Here is a 20,099-nt window from a genome sequence, read left to right as displayed (position 1 = left end):
TTGTGGTTAGCTATAAGTTTACGACCTTTTCAAGAAGCGTGTCGTGTAGTAGGAGTGTAAATAAATAAAATTATTGGTTAAAAAAATATTAATTTTATTTGCAAAAATAAAAATACGTATTAAATAATAAATAAAAACATACAAAATAAATGTGACCATAAATGAAAATTCTTATATATATATATATTATTTGTCTTTATATTTTCATATTTATTTATTCTTTTATTTATTTTCTCTTCATATTTTTCATTCTTTTACATATTTATTCTTTATTAAGGCACTCCTGGGATTCCATACAGTACAACCCTAATAGCGCTTTGCAAAAATACCTTCTGAACAACTAAACTAAAATCTCACAGAAAACACACACACACACACACACACACACACACACACACACACACACACACACACACACACACACACACACACACACACACACACACACACACACACACACACACACACTCACACTGCCCCTGGTGTCCCTGTATCCGTGCTAAAATTTCACTCAGAAGGAGGACGGACGCGCACACACTCTATTTGTGTTGGCTGTTGGCTTTGCGTGTAAGGCGCTGGAATTAAACTCATATGGATGCAAAGCACAGCAAAGAGGGGAAACAATCTGAGGAGCAAGAGCCATAGGGAGAGACAAAGAGCAAGAGAAGTGCCTCTGCGTCCCAGACATAGATATATGGGGCTGTAAAACCTCCATAGCTCTCCCCAACACTATTTACATACCATTCCAGTAGCCAGTGTGTGCCAGCTTGTTGCAGAGCTCAAGGTCAATGCACATAACTTGTATGCTTTAATAAGAGAGGAAGGCAATATGAGATCCTGTACGCCTGCACTGCCTCTGCCTCTCCCTCTTCCTCTGTCCCTCGTGTGAATTAATTGATACTATAGGGAAGCATGCAGTGTGTAAATCTCAAAGTGGTGAGTGCATTTTAATTGGTCCTATGGTGTGCTGATTTATGTGTTGGGAATGTGTGTGTGCATGAGGGAGAAAGGGAGGTGGTATCTGACGTGCTGCAGTCTCCATCTATAAGGACTGTGAGCTGCTGTGAGCTCCAGTAAGCTGTGTGTGTGTGTGTGTGTGTGTGTGTGTGTGTGTGTGTGTGTGTGTGTGTGTGTGTGTGTGTGTGTGTGTGTGTGTGTGTGTGTGTGTGTGTGTGTGTGTGTGTGTGTGTGTGTGTGTGTGTGTGTGTGTGTACTCGTATTAATCACATTTTGGTGACAGAAATCTGATGGGGACAAAAAAAAAATGGTTCTCACAAGTTTAACCATTTGATTTTAGGGTTATTTGTTTTGTGTAAAGGTAAGGGGTGGCTGTGGCTTAGGGCAGTAGAGCGAGTCGAATTTTTATCACAAGCTTAGATGTTCGATCCCCGCCTCCCCCTGCTCCTATGTCCAAAGTGTCCTTGAACAAGACACTGAAGCCCAAGTTGTTTCCTAGATGCTTTACAGTAGATCACTTCTCCAGATGTGTGAAATGCAGAAGTTGAATTTTGCTGTTTGTGCTGTGGACAGCACGTTACGACACGTGACAACATAAAGACATAAATAAAGTCTATGTTTGTTTTTTGGGTTTTTTTTAAGGTTAAACCCTTGGCGTTAGGTATTTCGCAATCTCCGAACCCATTGGCTATCGGTCTGACGACGACTGAGCCTTTAGGGGCAATATTAATAATATTTCCAGGGATCCGGTTAGCCAGCGGACTTCTTCTGCTGTGAGCTGGTCAATTGTCCGATTAGTAACTTGAGTCACGCAAATTTTGAGCTAATAAAAAGCTAAATCATCGTCAGACAATAGCCAATGGGTTCCGAGATTTCAGCCAAAGCTTTTGCATCTTTTGCCCTCCATCGGACTGTTTGGCTGCATGCAACCAAAATTCCCTCAAACACGGTCAGTCAAGTTATTAAAACCATTCAACGGAAATCCTAGCAGGTGATTGGTTAATATGCCCTCTGAATGCCGGTGTCGGTACTGATGATCTGCCGGTTTCTTTTTCAAGCTCAAAATTGTCTCCAGCACGATTCTCTTTGTGAGGAGGAAAACTTTCATGCACAGTAACGCACACTCTGTTTGCTCCTTCGGTTGTCATCAGCGACGGCATCAAACAAAAACTGCCCACTACGACATTCATTACAGCAGATTGATTCAGTTTCAGGATTTTCCCCTCTGGCCACATCCTCCCCGTTGCTGCTGCAGCCTTGAGTTGCCATTCTCCGGCTGAATATCCAAGTCAGCCAAAACCATGGACTGTATAAAGAAGTGGACGTAGTCATATTGACATCACATTGGTTTGTGGACTGCGGTTCTCAGCCTCGAGTCGGGAGATTAAGCCATCACCATATTGGAATACAACCACCGCCATGTTGTTATTTTGAACAGAAGTGACCATATTTGGAATGCGGAGGAGTAACGTAATGACACCAGATACAGCTCTGGTAACGGCAATGACCTGTCAATATAAGTAAGCCCACCCTAAAGCATACTCTGCTTTATGGTCTGTTTGACTCTAAATGGACCATAATTTACTAAATGAACATCATGCTGTATTGAAGAAGACTTGAAACTAGAGATTGAGACCATAAACTCATGTTTACAATGTTTACTGAGGGAATAAATCAAGAGAGAAGTAGAGTCATTTTCTCATAGACTTCCATACAACCAGAGGAGTCGCCCCCAGCTGGTCAGTAGAGAGAATGCAGGTTTTAAGACACTTCCGCATCGGCTTCACTCAGAAGAACCAGAGGTTGCCCCCTGGCCAAAACTCTGTAAAAATGAACACTGTGAAAATCCTCGTCAGTGACATCCTCTGCACTCATATTTTGTCATTTTTTGCTGCTGGAAACAGTTTGCAAACAAGCGAAAAGGACAAGGACGTTTTTTTAACAGAATTGTGCACCAAAGCTGAACTCTGAAGTTCTCCCTTGCCTCTGAAGATGTTACTGGAGGCAGGGAGAACAACAGATGTTGCTGCTGCACAACAGAGATACGGAAGATCGGCAAGAACCACAGCCGTTCTTTTCACACTGTATCCCTTATTCAGATAGATAGAGAAAAAAAAATCCTTTCAGTGTCTGCTAAATAGTCTACAGTCTGAATTCTAGATAATAATTACAAATAAAATGTGATAAAAATGAGATATTTCCCTCAAATTGTTTTGTCCAGGTTGTTAAGCATGTTTAAGGGTGAGGATACCCACTTGATTTGGCTTCAGCTGACTTTAAGAATACATTTCTTTTGTACAGAATGAGATCTTGGTTTTGTCTCCAATCTTTTATAGTGTAACGGTGTGTGGAAGAGATGGCTTCATGGCCGGTAAGGAGAGGAGCAGTGATCACAACAAGACTGATTACAACAACTTTCAATGTATATATTGCATACATGTATATTGTATTATGACATATTTAAAAACAAGCCTTTTCCTTAAGGGTAGGGTACATCTTCAGGCGATGAATAGAACTCATCACGGTTTCCTCTTCAGCGACAACATTATGTGTGTGTGTGTGTGTGTGTGTGTGTGTGTGTGTGTGTGTGTGTGTGTGTGTGTGTGTGTGTGTGTGTGTGTGTGTTGCCCATGACTCTCTGCTCCTCAGGAGGACCGTAAAAGCTGTCCCACAGCAGTCATGAATTTACAGCCCTTATAAACACCTCCCCTCTCTCCCTCTCCATCTCCCCACGCTCCACCTTTTTCTAATAAGACTGTGCATGTTTGAAATTTGGACTGAATCCAAAAGCAAACTTTTAACTCCCCTCCCTTGCTCCGTCATCTTCTTTTATCTCGAGCGAACACTCTCACCTCCTACAACACAGGCTCTCCATCAAACACCGGGCATTGTTGCAGCTGCTGCTTCACGTTGACAAATGAGTCAAAGAAAATAGAGTTGTCTAATGGACCAAAGTCCTTAAATAAACGCTGTTATTTAGTAAAGCGGGGACAGCGGCTTTACAGCTGTGATGGGCTAAGACATCCAAACCTTCAGCCAGACCACGTCTGCATCTCTGTGACATTTTACATCCTTTAACCCAGATTAGACACTTTTTTTAAAGTCAAACCCTTAACAAGCATATAGCAGCTTTCCCAGGCCAAGGTTATGTTTAGCTTAATGCCGGGTCTCTGACTGCACTGACATATTGCTTTTAAAGCCGACAGGACTCAGACTTAAAAGCACAGCCTTCTCACTTGGGTTGTGTCCTCTTTCTTACCCTGTGTGGTTGTGTTTCTGCCGACACTGCAGAGCCATTAGGCCTACCCAAACTGAGGAGAACAAACGGAGAAAGAATGGGAGTGATCAAATCAACACCAATGGAAGTATAAAGCAACAGTTTAGCCTCCAGTGTGTCAGGTCTCCATGGCTCGCGTGCAGAATACATATTTTAAGTAGAGCGCAGTGGAGAATCACAGCTCCAAGAAGCATGCAGCGAGGAATCAATACTCTACAGAAAGTCGTATGCAGGGAGGAATCAAAGCTAAGTATGCAGTAAGAGCTACCACTTCTTTCACACCACTGAGGCGAGGCTGTGCCCACTGCTGGGTTTGAACACTGGATTGACAGAATCGGGCTGCTGGATTTGCCAATAAGTGCTCTGTGCTTAACGTGCAGAACTGGGTTGCATGCTATTGTCACTGTCTTGAGGCAGCGTCACACTCTTTTCGTTTTTTCCCGCAGACATCATGCAGCATGTCACTGATGCCTACTGTAAGGTCACAGAAGCTTCCTAGAATTTGAAATCACACATAATTAGAAATTAAAAGAACTATAAGAAAAGTGTAGAAATGTAGAAATATTTAGTTTTGACTTAGGTGGTTTTAAAGGGGACATACCATGCTCATTTTTAGGTTCATACTTGTAATCTGGGTTTCTACTAGAACATGTTTACATGCTTTAATGTTAAAAAAACACATTCTTTTTCTCACACCGTCTGTCTAGATATATCTGTAATCACCCTCTGTCTGAAGCGCTTCGTTTTAACGCCTGTATTTTTAAGACCCCTTCCTGAAAATGCCCAAGCTGCCGGCTTGGCTGTGGACTGTTAATCATGTTTAATAATAGTCAACAAATCTCATCAATACTAACTCATTTTTTGCATAACATTACTAATAAAAAGACCAAAACCAAGAATTAAATTGATTCTACTAACAAGTTTTGTGTATGTATTAAAGCCATAGAGCTCTATTGTGTGTAACTACCAATGAGCCACACCTGTGTCATATACAGGGTATGGAAGTCAGAAGGTATTATAAAGACAGACAGAAAATATAGCAACCTTAACATTTGTTTATAAAAACCAGTGTAAAGTCCAAGATTTTACATTTGTAATTTCCTTGTTGACACTGCACACTCAGGATACATGCATCCACACAAACATCATGTCTGGAAACGCATGCAGATGTGTTGATGTAGGTATTTAAAAATGTATCTAAATGTGATATTGCACAAGGTGCTTTATTAACAGTCATGTAAAATCTGACCAACAAGCTCCATTCTCTCCAGTCTGCAGCATGTGTGAATGAGCTTGTATGCATGTTTGACCAACATCTGTATTCTAATTGACTGTGACTTTGTGGTTTTCTGTGTGTGTGTGTGTGTGTGTGTGTGTGTGTGTGTGCGGGTGCGGGTGCCCTTGTGTGCATGTCTTTGTGTATTTACAGCGTGCTGTGGGAGCCCATGGGAGATGGCAAGCGTGTGATTTCATTGGCTGATAACCATGCACTACTCTGGGACCTGCAGGAGAGCTCCACGAAGGCCACGGTAAGACTTACACACTCACACACACACTAACACACACACACACACACACACTGTAAGTCACAGTATACACAGGCACGCACACCATATCACACAAAAGCTAACTCATTATTTGATAACCACCATATCGTCTTGGTGTTATCAGGCGCACACATCCTCTCTCTCTCTGCGACAACAGAGTGTCCACTATTCATTCTGTCTCACACACCGACACTTACACACACACACACACACACACACACACACACACACACACACACACACACACACACACACACACAAGTATCTGGGCAGGTTTATAAGATGTGGCCACTTTCATATTCTTCTGGTCAAGTCTCTCCCACAGTGATAGTAATAGTTCAATAAGTAAGAGAAAAGTAATTTACTGGATCTATTTTTTCACACTTCATTGACTGGTGCCATCATTGTGTTTCAAATCAAATGTAGGAAAACTGCACTACATGGCAAAATGTGTGGACACTGTAGTATATACACGTCCATTGTAGTTTAACATCTCGTTCCAAAACCCAGGCATTACTATGCTGCTATCAGTGCTTTTCCATTAACCTTTTGAAGGAGCTCAGGAACTTAAGCTTCGTTTCAACCAGAAGAACTAAATTTAGTTCCTACTCAATATTTGCTTGTGCCTAAAAAAAAGAAAAAGTGAAAAAAAGCTCTCTTTTTTTCTCAAATGATCAGGCCGGAGTGTGAATGGCTGAATGCCGCTGTTAGACACCATGGCTGCTAGAACTTCTGCACAGCTTCTTTCATAATATAAGGAAGTGTTGGGTCTAGTATCAATATCATGTGGATGAAAGACGCTTCCTTATTGTTTTCTTAAAGATTTAAAACAATGTAATGCTGTCGTTTTCCCCAACTATTTTTGGAAAACTGTGAGACTGAGCCCTTTTTTCTAGCGATCTATTCTTTAAAGTCACATTTAAGTCTGATTTAAGTTGTCTCCTCTCTGGTATTTATGACATAAGACATAAAGCATAAAGGTTTTGCCAGGATAATCTTTTTAGGTTCATTAAAAATGTTTCCATTGTTGAAACAAGTGAAAAAAAAGATTTCCCCTAGCTAAAAGCTGGCTAACACACAATGTATGCATATGTTTATGTATTTGTGTTGATAGTGCATGAATACGTTAAAACTTGCTTTTAGTCCTATTTAGAACGTGGGGTAATGATGCACTTCAGCCTCTTGTGGTCGAAATTAGTATTGCAACAAAAACACTTCACCTGTTCTTAAAGAAATACTTCACCAACAAAACAATAATTTGCAAAACATAATAACAGTTATTGTGTTATCATCACCATTAATGTGTACATGTAAACTGACTTATAATGTTGTAGATCGTCAACGTGGAGGCAATTTTAGATACTTTATGTACTTCTGGGTAGAATAATAGCCTATTGCTGCCTCATTCTTTGTGGGGGCGTCACATGTGTTTTTTTTATGTGAAAACTGACCTGAAGTGTCAAATAAATCTAGTTATGGAGTAGAAATGTGACAGAAAACAGGAAAAGGCCAAACACAAGCTGTTTTCAGAGAACTAACTCATTTTATGATGCATTCATGCCTGGTTCTGTCTTATTCCTTTTATGCAGAAATGCACATTAATGACCCATAGAAATGAATGGACCACCATGTAGCCGGTGCGTGAGTGCTTCTGGTCAGCTCGCCTGTAGTTGTGTCCTTCCTAATGCAAGGTGAAGAGGCTCTTCACTGTGAACTCCCTGTCTCCAACCCGCCGGCTTTGCAATTAAAATGCCCATTATGTATTTAAAGACTCAAGATAATGGTGTGTGTCAGGTGTGCGTGTGTGTGTGAGGAAGAAGTAATAGAGTAGTGGTGCGTCAGCCCATGCTTTTGTGCTTTTGTGTGTGTGTGTGTGTTTTGTGTGTGTGTGTGTGTGTGTGTGTGTGTGTGTGTGTGTGTGTGTGTGTGTGTGTGTGTGTGTGTCTGTGTCTGTGTCTGTCTGTCTGTCTGTCTGTTGTTCCATTAAGAGACCATGAGCGAAGAAGAATATAGATGGCTCATTTGTAATTCATGCGCTCGTTGAGGGATTCACATTAAGGGCACCAGGTCACATACCTAATAGATCCAAGTGTGTGTGTGTGTGTGTGTGTGTGTGTGTGTGTGTGTGTGTGTGTGTGTGTGTGTGTGTGTGTGTGTGTGTGTGTGTGTGTGTGTGTGTGTGTGTGTGTGTGTGTGTGTGTGTGTGTGTGTGTGTGTGTGTGAGTGAGACATGTGTGTTGATTTGATCTCAGTCACCTGACCCTTTGAAAAATCTCTGGGCTCTTGGGTAAATGCACGTACATGCTCGCCTCTCGCTCACTCAGTCTCTCACTAACACTGTTCTAGATGAATTGATAATTTATTCACATCGATCAAGTTTCAAACCATTTGGTGGCGTTTAACATCGTGCCCGTTGTTATGTTACTGCCAGGCAGTTAAAAGAAAAACGCAGTGTGAGTAGTGAACTTTGGAGAGGTTCGTCGTGTTCCAGGACGCCTGAAAAGTCGCCCATTTTTCACTCTCTGTTCCTTCAGAACATGGCCCGAGACGGTTTGTTCCTACTATGCCCAGTGTGCATGGATATTAGCTTCAAGCTAGCGTTGTTCTCTCTGTGTCGAGTGGTGACAGTTTCAAGCTCTGATGGAAAACTGAAAAGTTTTCTAGCTGCTTTAAAATGCGTTTCATTTATTACTACGTGCTCACACAGCTAACCCCTTCGGGCTACATATGTACTATATGCATATTAAAGAATCCCCAATACACAGTTGACACATACATTCATGAATTTTACAAACATCATTTCACATAATGTTACTCTACTGTCTAGTAGTGTCTATGCATTTTTATTTGGTGCTCTATACTGGAATTTACCTTCAAAATGATATTTGTTTTGTTTTTCATTATGTCATGATTGATTCATATACGTTTAACAAATCATCAATCATTCCAATTTTATGCATCAGAAAAAAATGTGAAAGGAATTCAAAAGCAAACCTTCTCCAACCAACATAAGCAGGAAGCAGGAAACAATGACATCATCTGATGAATGTGAAATTTAGGGCAAAAATCTGAATGCTGTACATTTTCCAACAAAATGGTTTCAAATAAATGCTTGGTTAAAAAAAACCCAAAAACATTAGAAGGGCTATGAATGTAAATTAACATGTGATACCTTTTTGCAGCGTTTAGTTTCAGGAGGGGGGATCCTTGCACATTGCAGACTGTGTGGAAGCGGCTCTTTGATAAACTTCTGCTTCTTTTCTCTTCATATTGAACAGCCAAACCCGACTCAAATAAAAGCAAAAATAATGAAAAATCTGATTTGGGTTCAGTCCAAAACCACAATCTGAAGGCAAATCCAGATTGAAACCAAAACTAATAATTCCCACTCGTTCGTGCAAATTTTAAGTTTTGCTTAAATTTTGTGATTTAGCGATTTGAGCCCTGAAACTTACGCATCGAGTGACCGATACCCCACCTGTAAAAAATCTGCTCTGCATCCTTCAGGACGAGCTATATATGGGCAGTGCTGCTACATTCAAGGCAAACCCCGTGAGGATAAACGGCTCTACATTACATTACATTACAGTCATTTAGCAGACGCTTTTATCCAAAGCGACTTACAGGAAGTGTATTCAACAAAGGTATTCAAGAGAACTACTAGTCACTAGAAGTCATAAGTGCATCTCCTTTCTTAAACAAGCATCTTAAAGCATAAGCCAGAGCAAAAGTATAGTGCAGAGGCAAATTACTACGAGAACAATAATTGCAACAGACTAATACGAATAAAAAGTGCTACAAACTACGACGAATAGGATAAGTGCAGTAAACAAATACGAATTCAATAAGTGCAGCGAACTGATACGAATACAGTAAGTGCAACAACTAATACGAATGCAATAAATGCTACGAGGAAGACTCAGGGTAGTACTTCTTGAAGAGGTGAGTTTTCAGTCTGCGCCTAAAGATAGGCAGCGACTCTGCTGTCCTGACGTTGGTGGGGAGTTCATTCCACCACTGAGGGGCCAGGACAGAAAAAAGCTGTGACCGGGTGGATCGGCCGCAGGGACCTCTGAGCGACGGGGTAACCAATCGCCCCGAGGCCGCAGAGCGAAGTGGTCGGGCGGGGGTGTAGGGCTTGACCAAGGCCTGGAGATAGGAAGGAGCTGTTCCTTTCACTGCCCTGTAGGCTAGCACCAGAGTCTTAAACTGGATGCGAGCTCTTACAGGGAGCCAGTGTAGAGAACGGAGAAGGGAAGTTGTGTGAGAGAACTTGGGGCGATTGAACACCAGACGTGCTGCAGCTTTCTGGACAAGCTCCAGAGGTCTGATGGCCGACGCCGGGCTCCGGCAAGTAGTGAGTTGCAGTAATCCAGGCGGGAGATGACCAGAGCCTGGATGAGTACCTGCGCCGTCTCATCAGTGAGGAAGGGGCGAATCCTCCTGATGTTGTAGAGGAGGAATCTGCAGGAGCGTGTGACCGATGCAATGTTTGCTGAGAACGACAGTTGGTCGTCCAGGGTCACACCCAGATTCCTCACAGTCCGAGTTGGCGTCACCACGGCATCATCAATGGTGATGGACAGGTCTCGGTGCGGGCAGCCCTTCCCCGGGAGGAACAGTAGCTCGGTTTTGTCCAGGTTGAGCTTCAGGTGGTGTGTCGCCATCCACTTCGAGATGTCAGCCAAGCACGCAGCAATGCGTGCCTCCACTTGGGTGTCACCGGGAGGAAATGACAAGACCAGCTGGGTGTCATCGGCATAACAATGGTAAGAGAAGTCATGCGAGCGAATAACAGAACCCAGAGATGTTGTGTAGAGCGAGAAGAGAAGGGGGCCCAGAACTGAGCCTTGTGGGACCCCTGTAGTCAGCATGCGTGGTTCCGACACGGCCCCCCTCCATGTCACCTGGTAGGATCGGCCTGTCAGGTAGGATGCAAGCAGGGAGAGTGCAGAGCCTGAGACGCCCATCCCCTCGAGGGTGGAGAGGAGGATCTGGTGGTTCACCGTGTCAAACGCCGCTGACAGGTCCAGGAGAATCAGGACAGAGGAGAGAGAGTTTGCTCTCGCAGCATGAAGCGACTCTGTCACCGCAAGGAGGGCCGTCTCTGACGAGTGACCCACCTTGAACCCGGACTGGTGGGGGTCCAAGAGGTTGTTCTGGTGGAGGTAGGAAGACAGTTGTTTAGAGACAGCGCGTTCGAGTGTTTTGGATAGAAACTCTACATGGTGGACGCTTGGTTTAAAGTGGTTTAAACCGGTTCCAGGATATCTAAAGTGTTGGTGACATCTTTGTCACAGTGGGTTCCAGTTAAACCAGTTTGAACCAGTTTAAACTGTTGATTCTATCCTCTGACCACAACAGTGGACAGCACAGCCATTCAATCCTGTACCGAGGGAGAAGGAGAGAGGTGGAAAGTAATGGTGAGAGAGCAGCATGATGAGAAAAGGGGAGGAAGGAGAAAGAGGGAGCAATAGAGGACTCCCTCCTAATCTCCGACTGAAAGATGGAGATTAGGAGGGAGAGAGGGGGGAGATATAGATAAGGAGAGAGCAGGTTTGATGAGGAGAAAGGGAATGAAAAAGAGGAGGGAGAGCTTGGCAGCCAAGACAAATTCCTCTGGTGCTGATGAGAATGCTAATCTCCCTCCCTCCCTCCTTTTATCCCACTCTCTTCTCTCCCGTTCCCTCTATCTGTCAGAGGGTGATGTGTTCATCTCAAGACGTGTCCAGCTGCAGTGTGAATGTGTGTCTCTCTCTCTCTCTCTCAAGGGCCTGGCCTAGATTAGTGTGTGTGTGTGTGTGTGTGTGTGTGTGTGTGTGTGTGTGTGTGTGTGTGTGTGTGTGTGTGTGTGTGTGTGTGTGTGTGTGTGTGTGTGTGTGTGTGTGTGTGTGTGTGTGTAGTGTGTGTTTAGTGTGTGAGTGTGTGTATGCATATATAAGAGAGGATCATGTGCATAAGCTCACCAGTGTGCATTGTTTAAAGGAAGATTTGTGTGCGTCTGCGTGTGTGCGGCTCATCAATTAGAATCGCTGACGGAATTGAGCCGGGAACATCTTCTCCGCCTGCTCCCGGCACACCCACACACACCGTCCTGCACATCTGCTCACACAAACACACACATGCTCGCACACTCTCTCTTCCGGAGTCTGGAGAAAGCAGAAACGCAACGGCGATTTGAAGGATAGCTTTGCATTAGTGCCGCCTGCGTACCTAAATGAACGCGGCCCCTAGTGTTGTGTGCACCGCCTTGTTAGGGGCCCTAATTTGGTTAGCGCTTTAACAAAGCTGGGAACCTGGGATTCACGAAGCTCAGGACTTAGTGGTGAGACACAAGGGTATCCGAGTAGAAAGAAAGAGAGAGTCCTACTCCAGGCTTCCCTCCTGATCATGGAGTTTACACAACTGTCGTTCTGTCATTAGGACGTCAGACAACCTGATCAATGCTCTGAGAACTCGCTAATGAGCACTCGTTGACGTAGTTATGAGGTTAAAAAGCTCTGGGAACCGGCTAATGGCATTTTATATGTATATAAATTGGCACCTCACTGCTGAAATTTGTAGCGCGTCATGGATGGACAAACACGGGCTTCAGTTTGTAGCTTGGTGTCGCCAGCTTCCATTGAAAATGACTCGTAGCCCGTTGCTGTGACGTCCCGTAAAGCATCATGACATGTGCATCAAACTGTGTCGACTCCCCTCAATTATGAAGATTGAAACACATATGTACAGGAAAATATTAATTTAAATGAGAAAAAAAAACTGGGGCACCAAAAGTGTGCGACATTCAGAGGTCCCGCCTAAATTTCTCAAATGAGGTTTTTCAGGGCGGAGCTTCGAGGGTTGAGTAGGATTACATTACATTACAGTCATTTAGCAGACGCTTTTATCCAAAGCGACTTACAATAAGTGTATTCAACATAGGTATTCAAGAGAACTACTAGTCACCAGAAGTCATAACAAGCAACTGGATATGCATAGAGGAGGTTCATCAGAGGACGTTTCCAGCTGAAACACTCGTTACTCTAACCAGACATAAAAAAAGTGAGAGAAAAAATGAGGAGGCACTCCAATTTAACCACGAAAATCTCTGGAAAAGTCATGGAATTTTACATCAAGGCCGCAGAGGAAACCTGTCCGATTTTTATCTGCCCCCCCCTCATCTGCCACCTTTCTTCAGCTCCTTTCTTTTCACTACTTTTCCTTTATTTTCTTCTTTCACTCTCTTTGTTCTCCTTCCTTTTATCCTATCTGCTTCTCTCCCTCCCTCCCTCCCTCCCTTCCTGCTGCTCTGTCGGTCTGTCTCTCTCTCTCTCCCCCTGTCCTCTCTAGCTGAAATAATGAGAGTGTACCAGGGAGCTGTGTGGTGACGGGCCGATCGATGATCCCTGCTCCAACAGGCAGAGACGGGAGTGAGAGGGAGAGAAATGGGAGAAGGGGAGAAAGATGAGGATAAAAAACCCTGCAGATAGCCAGAGAGCCGGGGGTGAAGTGGAGCAGTGTGATGCTGCTTTTTAGAGTTGTTGGATGCATCATAGTTTTAAGGGAAAGATTTCCAAAGCCAGCCCGTTGAATTAATTGGATTCCATTTTTTAAAAGTAGCCCGATGAAGTGATATGCTTTAGAATTCAAAATCCTTGAAGTGTTGTGACTTTGATTAATTTCACCTTCATTGTCGCCCCGTGATATATACGTAAGCAGGTTTGATAAATATCCAATGACAAGCATGTCTTCTTGTTTGAAAAGCCTTAAAAGAAAGGCAGTCAATTTAACCTGCCTCTCAGCTAAACGCTCTCATTTTCAGATCCAGTGACATTTTATTCACTGAAATGTTTTTTTCTGTCTAAAATTAAGAAATTATAATAAATTGCTTTTCAAAGCAGTCAAACTACGCTAGTTTGATTCAGCTTTCGACACTCACAGGTCTTGAATCCTCCGAGGGCTCATCTTGGAACCGACAGTTGATCCATAAGTAACTCTGAGCGATCTCCTGTATAGATCCCTGCTCAGGGACCAAGGAGAGCCAGGGGTCAGCAGGTCTGCTGACGGAGCAGCAGGTGCATGCTGTTGCCTCCCAGTGGTCACACTGTGGGGGGTTCTGGTTGTATGGGTCCGGTCCTGCTGTTGGGCACTGAAATGAGAACAGATTGTACTAATCCATATGTTTGAGCAGTCTGCAGGCAGGAGAGCGGCTCTGCTTATGAAGAGGGATTGTCGGAACGTTTTTATGTGAGCTACAGGTGGCGAGCAGAGTCTGAGAAAATATAACGCTGCTGGTGATGCAAACAAAAGTTATTGTTTGTCCAAACAGAATTTTAATTTGAGAGTTATCCAGGGTTTGGGATGTTGGGACACAGAACATGCGTTCCGCTCGGCGAGTTTGACCGATCATTCGGCGATTCTGAATTTTCCTAATTATGACTCGTCATGGAGGTTCGTCCATCGCCGTCAAACTGTCAAACAAAGCCAAGCACTATTCATATAATTTAATACTAGTTATGCATTTTAAATGATGAATACTGCTGCTTGCTGCTCCGCTTTTAAAAGTAATTACAGTGACAATTTATTTTTTACAGAAACCGATATGTTTTTTTGAATCGTGGGAACACCCCAAGACCTCATATTTCGTTCACAGGTGGTGTGCCTGCTGCTGATTACATGTAAAATGATCCAAGCAGATGAATGTTATATTTAGAGTTCCCTTTGAATTATTTAGTTCATCAAAATATAATACAGCTATTATCAACCTTTCGTCTGCCTTTGCCATTGTTCCCACCACATCTACCAGCAAGTGGGGAAGATATGATTGGCTGCCCGGGCCAAGTGTTGACGATATGGGCATCTAAAAAGTTACTAGAAGTATGTGACGCACAGCTCGGGAAAGGGGGCGCACAGCAGGCGCACTGTACCATGGGAAAACATTGTTTTTTCTCGTGGCACGTTTCTCGATCTGTGTGATAGAGGCCATAGGTAACAATTCCCTGTGAGTTTTTCTCTACAAGCAAACTCCTTTCACTTTGCACACAGTAAATTGATACATTTTTAACGTAAGATCTATTGATTAGTGCAGCTTTGAATCAGTATCAAGTCTTAAAATTCAGACCCATTCAGACATCTTGAGCTAGACATTCATTGAAAAGAAGGTCAGAAGTTGTGTCTGTCAGAGTGCAAGTGTTTTCAGCGTGAAGTAAATCTGCATGCAGTCGGTGTGCCGGTAATGCCCAAAATATTACTACAGAGTCACACTGAACCATTGTAGTCCTGAGTGTGGCCTGCAGAGAAAATTACTTCTAATGAAGCCTTATTATGCTGATTTAGCACGCAGCGGCAGCTCAACCTGTCGCGGATACATTTGGATGAAACTCACGTCCCTGCTCAGAGATGGTAATGAAGGTTTTGCCGTCCCTCCGCAGGTCTCCAGCAGCGCCACCCTGGAGGGCAAAGGTCAGCTGAAGTTCACCTCGGGCAAGTGGAGCCCCCACCACAACTGCAGCCAGCTCGCCACAGCCAATGACACGGCCATACGGGGCTGGGACCTTCGCACCATGAGGTACGCTCTCCGCTCTCTTTTCTGAAAATACAGTATTCCAATACATCCGTATAGTTTTACCTTTTTACTTCAAATCTGAGACATTACTGCAAATCCTGAAATTGATACTTTAAATGGCCATTATTTAAGGGAAAGACTTTATAAAGACCTCTCCTACTGTTTCAACGTATTGATCATTTGTTCTTGAAATTTGAAGAAGTACAGATACTTGAGTTGTGCTCAATAATACCATGGCTGACAATAAGCCCATGCCAGGAAGAAGAATTTCAGAGCGTCGCATTGGGGATAGAATTTTTGAAAAAGAGGAACATGGGGCATGTTTTCTCTGATCCTTGCCACTCAGTATTAACATCTTTTTTTTTTTTTATATCCAGATGTTTCCGAACAGCCTGCATTTAAATCTGACAGAAGTGAGTCGTGTTGGAGTCTTACGAGTTAAACTCTCAGAGCGTAGTCATTTCAGCATGTGTTTACATGTAATTACAAGGTATTTCAGTGCAGTACATGAAAGTATGCATTTAATTTGACTCATCATGCTGAATGAAAATACTGCAGATGAGTCCACATCAGTTCTGTGTTGAATATGGAAAGCTCTTTCATTTATTTATAGTATATATATTTAATCAGGCATTAATTGATTATATCTTTTGTTTTTTTCAGGTGCTACATGCACTTTTTTCTCAATAAACCAATTGCCAATATCCATATTCACATTACAACCTTTGCTGATATGACTAGTAAGTAAGTTTGACCAATAGTCATATCATTAAGTATGACTAAGATTGGTTTAAAGAAGACTGGGCTGATACTGACTGACTGACTGAAATAGCTGGATTGGTATCCCCGAAATGGTGACAGATCTATGTTCACGTCTGATCACACTCACACCGATAGCATAGTACACAACAGACAGGTCAGCTGGAGGTATTTCACGCTACGCCAAGTTTTGAGTTCTACGGCTTCTTGCAATGTATCCAGGAGCGCGGTAGCCACGTGCATGCCAAAGCTCCATTGGGAAGGTACATGCTTCAAATGTAAAAAAAAATTTGATAATAATAATTTGATTACAGACCTTAATTGTGTTAAGACAAAATGAAACGCAGATGCATTTGAAAGATTTGGCTTATATTGTAGAATAGAAAACAAGTTGTTGGAACTAAATCATCTCACTGTGACGTAGAATGAAGTATCTTAATGGCATTGCTTACAAATGGTACTCTACGTGACCCACAGTAACGCAACGCAACGCCATTCAATGCCATCCTGGAGCTCCTTGATTAAAAACCTATATTTACACTAACTTCAATTCAATTCAATTCAGTTTATTTTGTATAGCCCAGAATCACAAATTACAAATTTGCCTCATTCACGAATAATACTGTTAACCCTGTCATTTTGGTCAGGAAATACCTTTCAGAATGTAAGTAGACAAGGAAAAACATTACCACGATTTTGAATCTCTGTGCATCCCCTCCTGTCTCTTTATAATATGTTTTGTTTGCCCCCATGTGGTTGTCTGTGACTCTAATGGATTCTGCGCTTCTCCTCAGCACATGATAAAGTGCGACGTGGCGAAACACTAATGTTCCTGCTTGACATGGAGCATGTGTACTACCACGCATTAACCTTGTAACTGCAGGTTATCAGCTACCCACCTTACAACCTCTGGCTATGTGTGTGTGTGTGTGTGCGTGCGTGCATGGGCGTGCATTGTGTGTGTGCGTGTGTGCTCTGTTTGCCTTCCCTGCGTCTCTGAGGTATGTAATGAGTGAGTGTGTACGTGTGAGGTATTCCTCTGCTAGGAAGAATGAGAATCGCCTCGTTATCCACCGCAATGATCACGGCGACGCGTCGAAGAGATGGAGAGAGGGTGAGAGAGAAGGAGAGAGAATACATTCACAAGATCACAGGCCCAGATAAGACGGTTGAATCATTGATATCACTCCCCATCAGCCACATAACAAATTAGAGAGTTCCTGCATGCTCCGTTTTGGCCGTTCTCCTCCCGCTGTGCTATTTTGAAAGATGCAACAGCGCTGATTTGGCCGTGGGCACAAAGGGAAGGAGGGGGCGGCGGCACAGGGCTTGTTAGCAGAGACCACAACCTCATCTCTGATAACACCGTGTACTCAAAGATACCTTGTGTTTGTTTTATGCACATTCCATCTGAAATTCAGCCAGTTTCTTTTTAAACTTTGTGATCTACGCTGAAATTCACAATAATGTTCTGTGGGGTTTTAGTTAAACAGGCCCTATTATGCTATTTTCCGGGTGCATATTTTTATCCCAAGTTACAGTTACAACATGTTTACATGCGTTAATGCTCATAATCCTCCTTGTTTTTCTCATCCTGGCTGTCCAGCAGCACCTCTTCTCACTCTCTCTCTGAAATCTGCTCTGATTGGTCAGCTAGCCCGCTACTCTTCAACTCCGTCTCTCTCTTTTGTTTGTTTGAGGGCCAAACTAGCTGGAGAGTTTTACGTCACTTCCGTAACATTGTGACCTCATAAAGTTATGGAAGTGAAGGAGATAATTCAATGGATCCGTTTCAGGAGCTTCTGAGGGGGAGGGTAACTCTTTTTAGGCGTGGACTTCAGGTTTTACACTCTACGGACCTTTAACATGTACAAAAATATATATAACACACTAAAGAAGAGGGAAAAAGTAGAAAAGCATAATAGGGCCACTTTAGAATGTTTTGGGGGAATGACTGGTCTATCAATGGCCTGTAAATAGAAATGTATTGAATATACGTTAATGTTAAGAAAACATTCAGCTTACATTTAAAAGTCAATGAAAACAAAAACAGAAAGTAAGCAAAAGTAAGCACTTAAATAGTTACTGATTAAAGATAAATTGTGTGTAATTTATTAGAAAACACACTAGTTTTTGGAGCGCTGATTGAAACGAGCTGACAGGTGGTGTAAGGTCGGTACCATGAGCCCTAGTGCACACTGGTATTTTCTTTTATAACCAGGATGGAGATGGTGTGAATTTTCCATGGCATATAAAGCAAATGGCACCAATGTTAATTTAAGGTGAATTCTTCTTTGAACAGAAGATTACATCCAAGGTGGTTAAACCAAGTAAGAGAGTGAAGATTCCTGATCACCATACTGTTGGAGGTCCTGCTCTGTCTGCAACACCCGTCGCTCGGGAACCGTCGTGATCCTGTCTGAATTCTGTAGATCATGACAACCGAGAGTGCAACAAGCAGACATTTAGATTCTGGTGAAGGTTTTAATTCACTCTTTAAAAGCTCACTGGATGGCTGGGGCTAAACACCACGCTCCACTTCAGTCTTCACGAATGTTTGATGACGTCAGTTGTAAAGTGGTCTATTGGTCCATTTAATTGAGAAAACAATTAGCAGGTAAATGAATAATAAATACAATCATGTGTTTACCTAAACAACCCAAAAAGTAATTGAATGTAAAAAGCTAATTTACAAAACCAAAAAAGAACATGTTAATAGCTTCAGGTGATTGTAATATAATAGGTCTGTTGTTTCTATGTTGTTGTTTTTCTTGTCATTTATCCATTTAAGTGATCAACCAATTGGATCCCTGTGCCTTCTTGACTCCCTCAGTCTGGTGTTTTACACAGAGACGGGCAGCAACCGAGGGTGGTGTGTGTGTGTGTGTGTGTGTGTGTGTGTGTGTGTGTGTGTGTGTGTGTGTGTGTGTGTGTGTGTGTGTGTGTGTGTGTGTGTGTGTGTGTGTGTGTGTGTGTGTGTGCACCTGCGTGCGCAAGTGTGAAGTGGTTGCAAGTGGAAAGCTTGCAAGTGTGAATGAGCGGTGAGTCACATTTCTGCGTGTGTGTGTGTGTGTGTGTGTGTGTGCACGTGTCTGTTTGAGTAAGCGACCCGCATGTGACAAGTGACCGCGTGCTCGCCCCTGTTTGCTCTGTGCTGTGTGTACCTTTGTGATTTTGTGTGTGTGTGTGTGGTGTTGTGTGCTCATACCTCCACATGAATGTGGCCCGCTTGTGCGTTTGTGTGTGTGTGTGTGTGTGTGTGTGTCCAGTTGGTGTGGCAGCTGTGTGATGGCAGCCTCTCTGCACGCTCCACTGCCTCCTCAGACGACCTCTGAGGTGTCCCCTCTTACCAGCGCGTGCACACACACTTATATACACACACACACACACACACACACACACACACAGAAAACACACTCTTCTCTTCTCCTGTCCTCTCCTCTCCCCCCTCCTCCCCCTTCATTCCCGAGGCTCGTCACCCGGTCTGCCAGCCCAATCACGGCCGCCCTGCTCTAGAATAAGGACAGGGAGAACAGCCCAGCAGTAGCAGCCGCCTTTAGTTAGTCATCCAACACCCTGGAGAGGAGCACGGTGTCTTCAGCACCCCCGTCTCCCAGATACACAGTGCTTTGAAAAAGAAATACAAAGATAACACTGCTTATGAAATATATATGGATCCTGTTCTAGTTTGTACTGATGTAATATGCAGCATTATGTAAATTATGCAATGCTCCGCTCCGATATTGGGGGCAGAAAGTGGTGTTTAATGGAAAAATCCTGACACATTTTCACTTCTTCTCCGCCTGTCTTTTTCACTGTACCTATTCAGTATTACATTATTCAGAAACCCAATCCCTGTCGTACAGGCCAGCTGTTGTGAATTTTGAGCTAGGTCTTTTTCCTGAATGTGTGTTTTAAAAGGTCATATTTCACTTATGCCACAGGGCGTCAGAAGCTGCTCGGCAGCATTGTTGAAGAGCTTAATTGATGAGAAATACATGGAAAAAGCTGA

The 20,099-nt window shown here is 43.2% G+C and overlaps 1 protein-coding gene across 1 annotated transcript in view; it reads left to right on the top strand.

The window, feature by feature from the left end:
- eipr1 (EARP complex and GARP complex interacting protein 1) overlaps window positions 1-20,099 on the top strand; it is a 53,183-nt gene that overhangs the window by 17,160 nt on the left and 15,924 nt on the right. Inside the window, exons 5-6 of the mRNA XM_054614017.1 lie at window positions 5,664-5,763; window positions 15,195-15,331. Of these exons, the coding sequence (XP_054469992.1) occupies window positions 5,664-5,763; window positions 15,195-15,331 (237 nt within the window). The remainder of the gene's footprint in view (window positions 1-5,663; window positions 5,764-15,194; window positions 15,332-20,099) is intronic.

The sequence above is a fragment of the Anoplopoma fimbria genome, chromosome 15 (assembly GCF_027596085.1).
Source record: "Anoplopoma fimbria isolate UVic2021 breed Golden Eagle Sablefish chromosome 15, Afim_UVic_2022, whole genome shotgun sequence".
Lineage (NCBI taxonomy): Eukaryota > Metazoa > Chordata > Actinopteri > Perciformes > Anoplopomatidae > Anoplopoma > Anoplopoma fimbria.
This window is presented reverse-complemented; position numbering and strand designations above follow the sequence as displayed.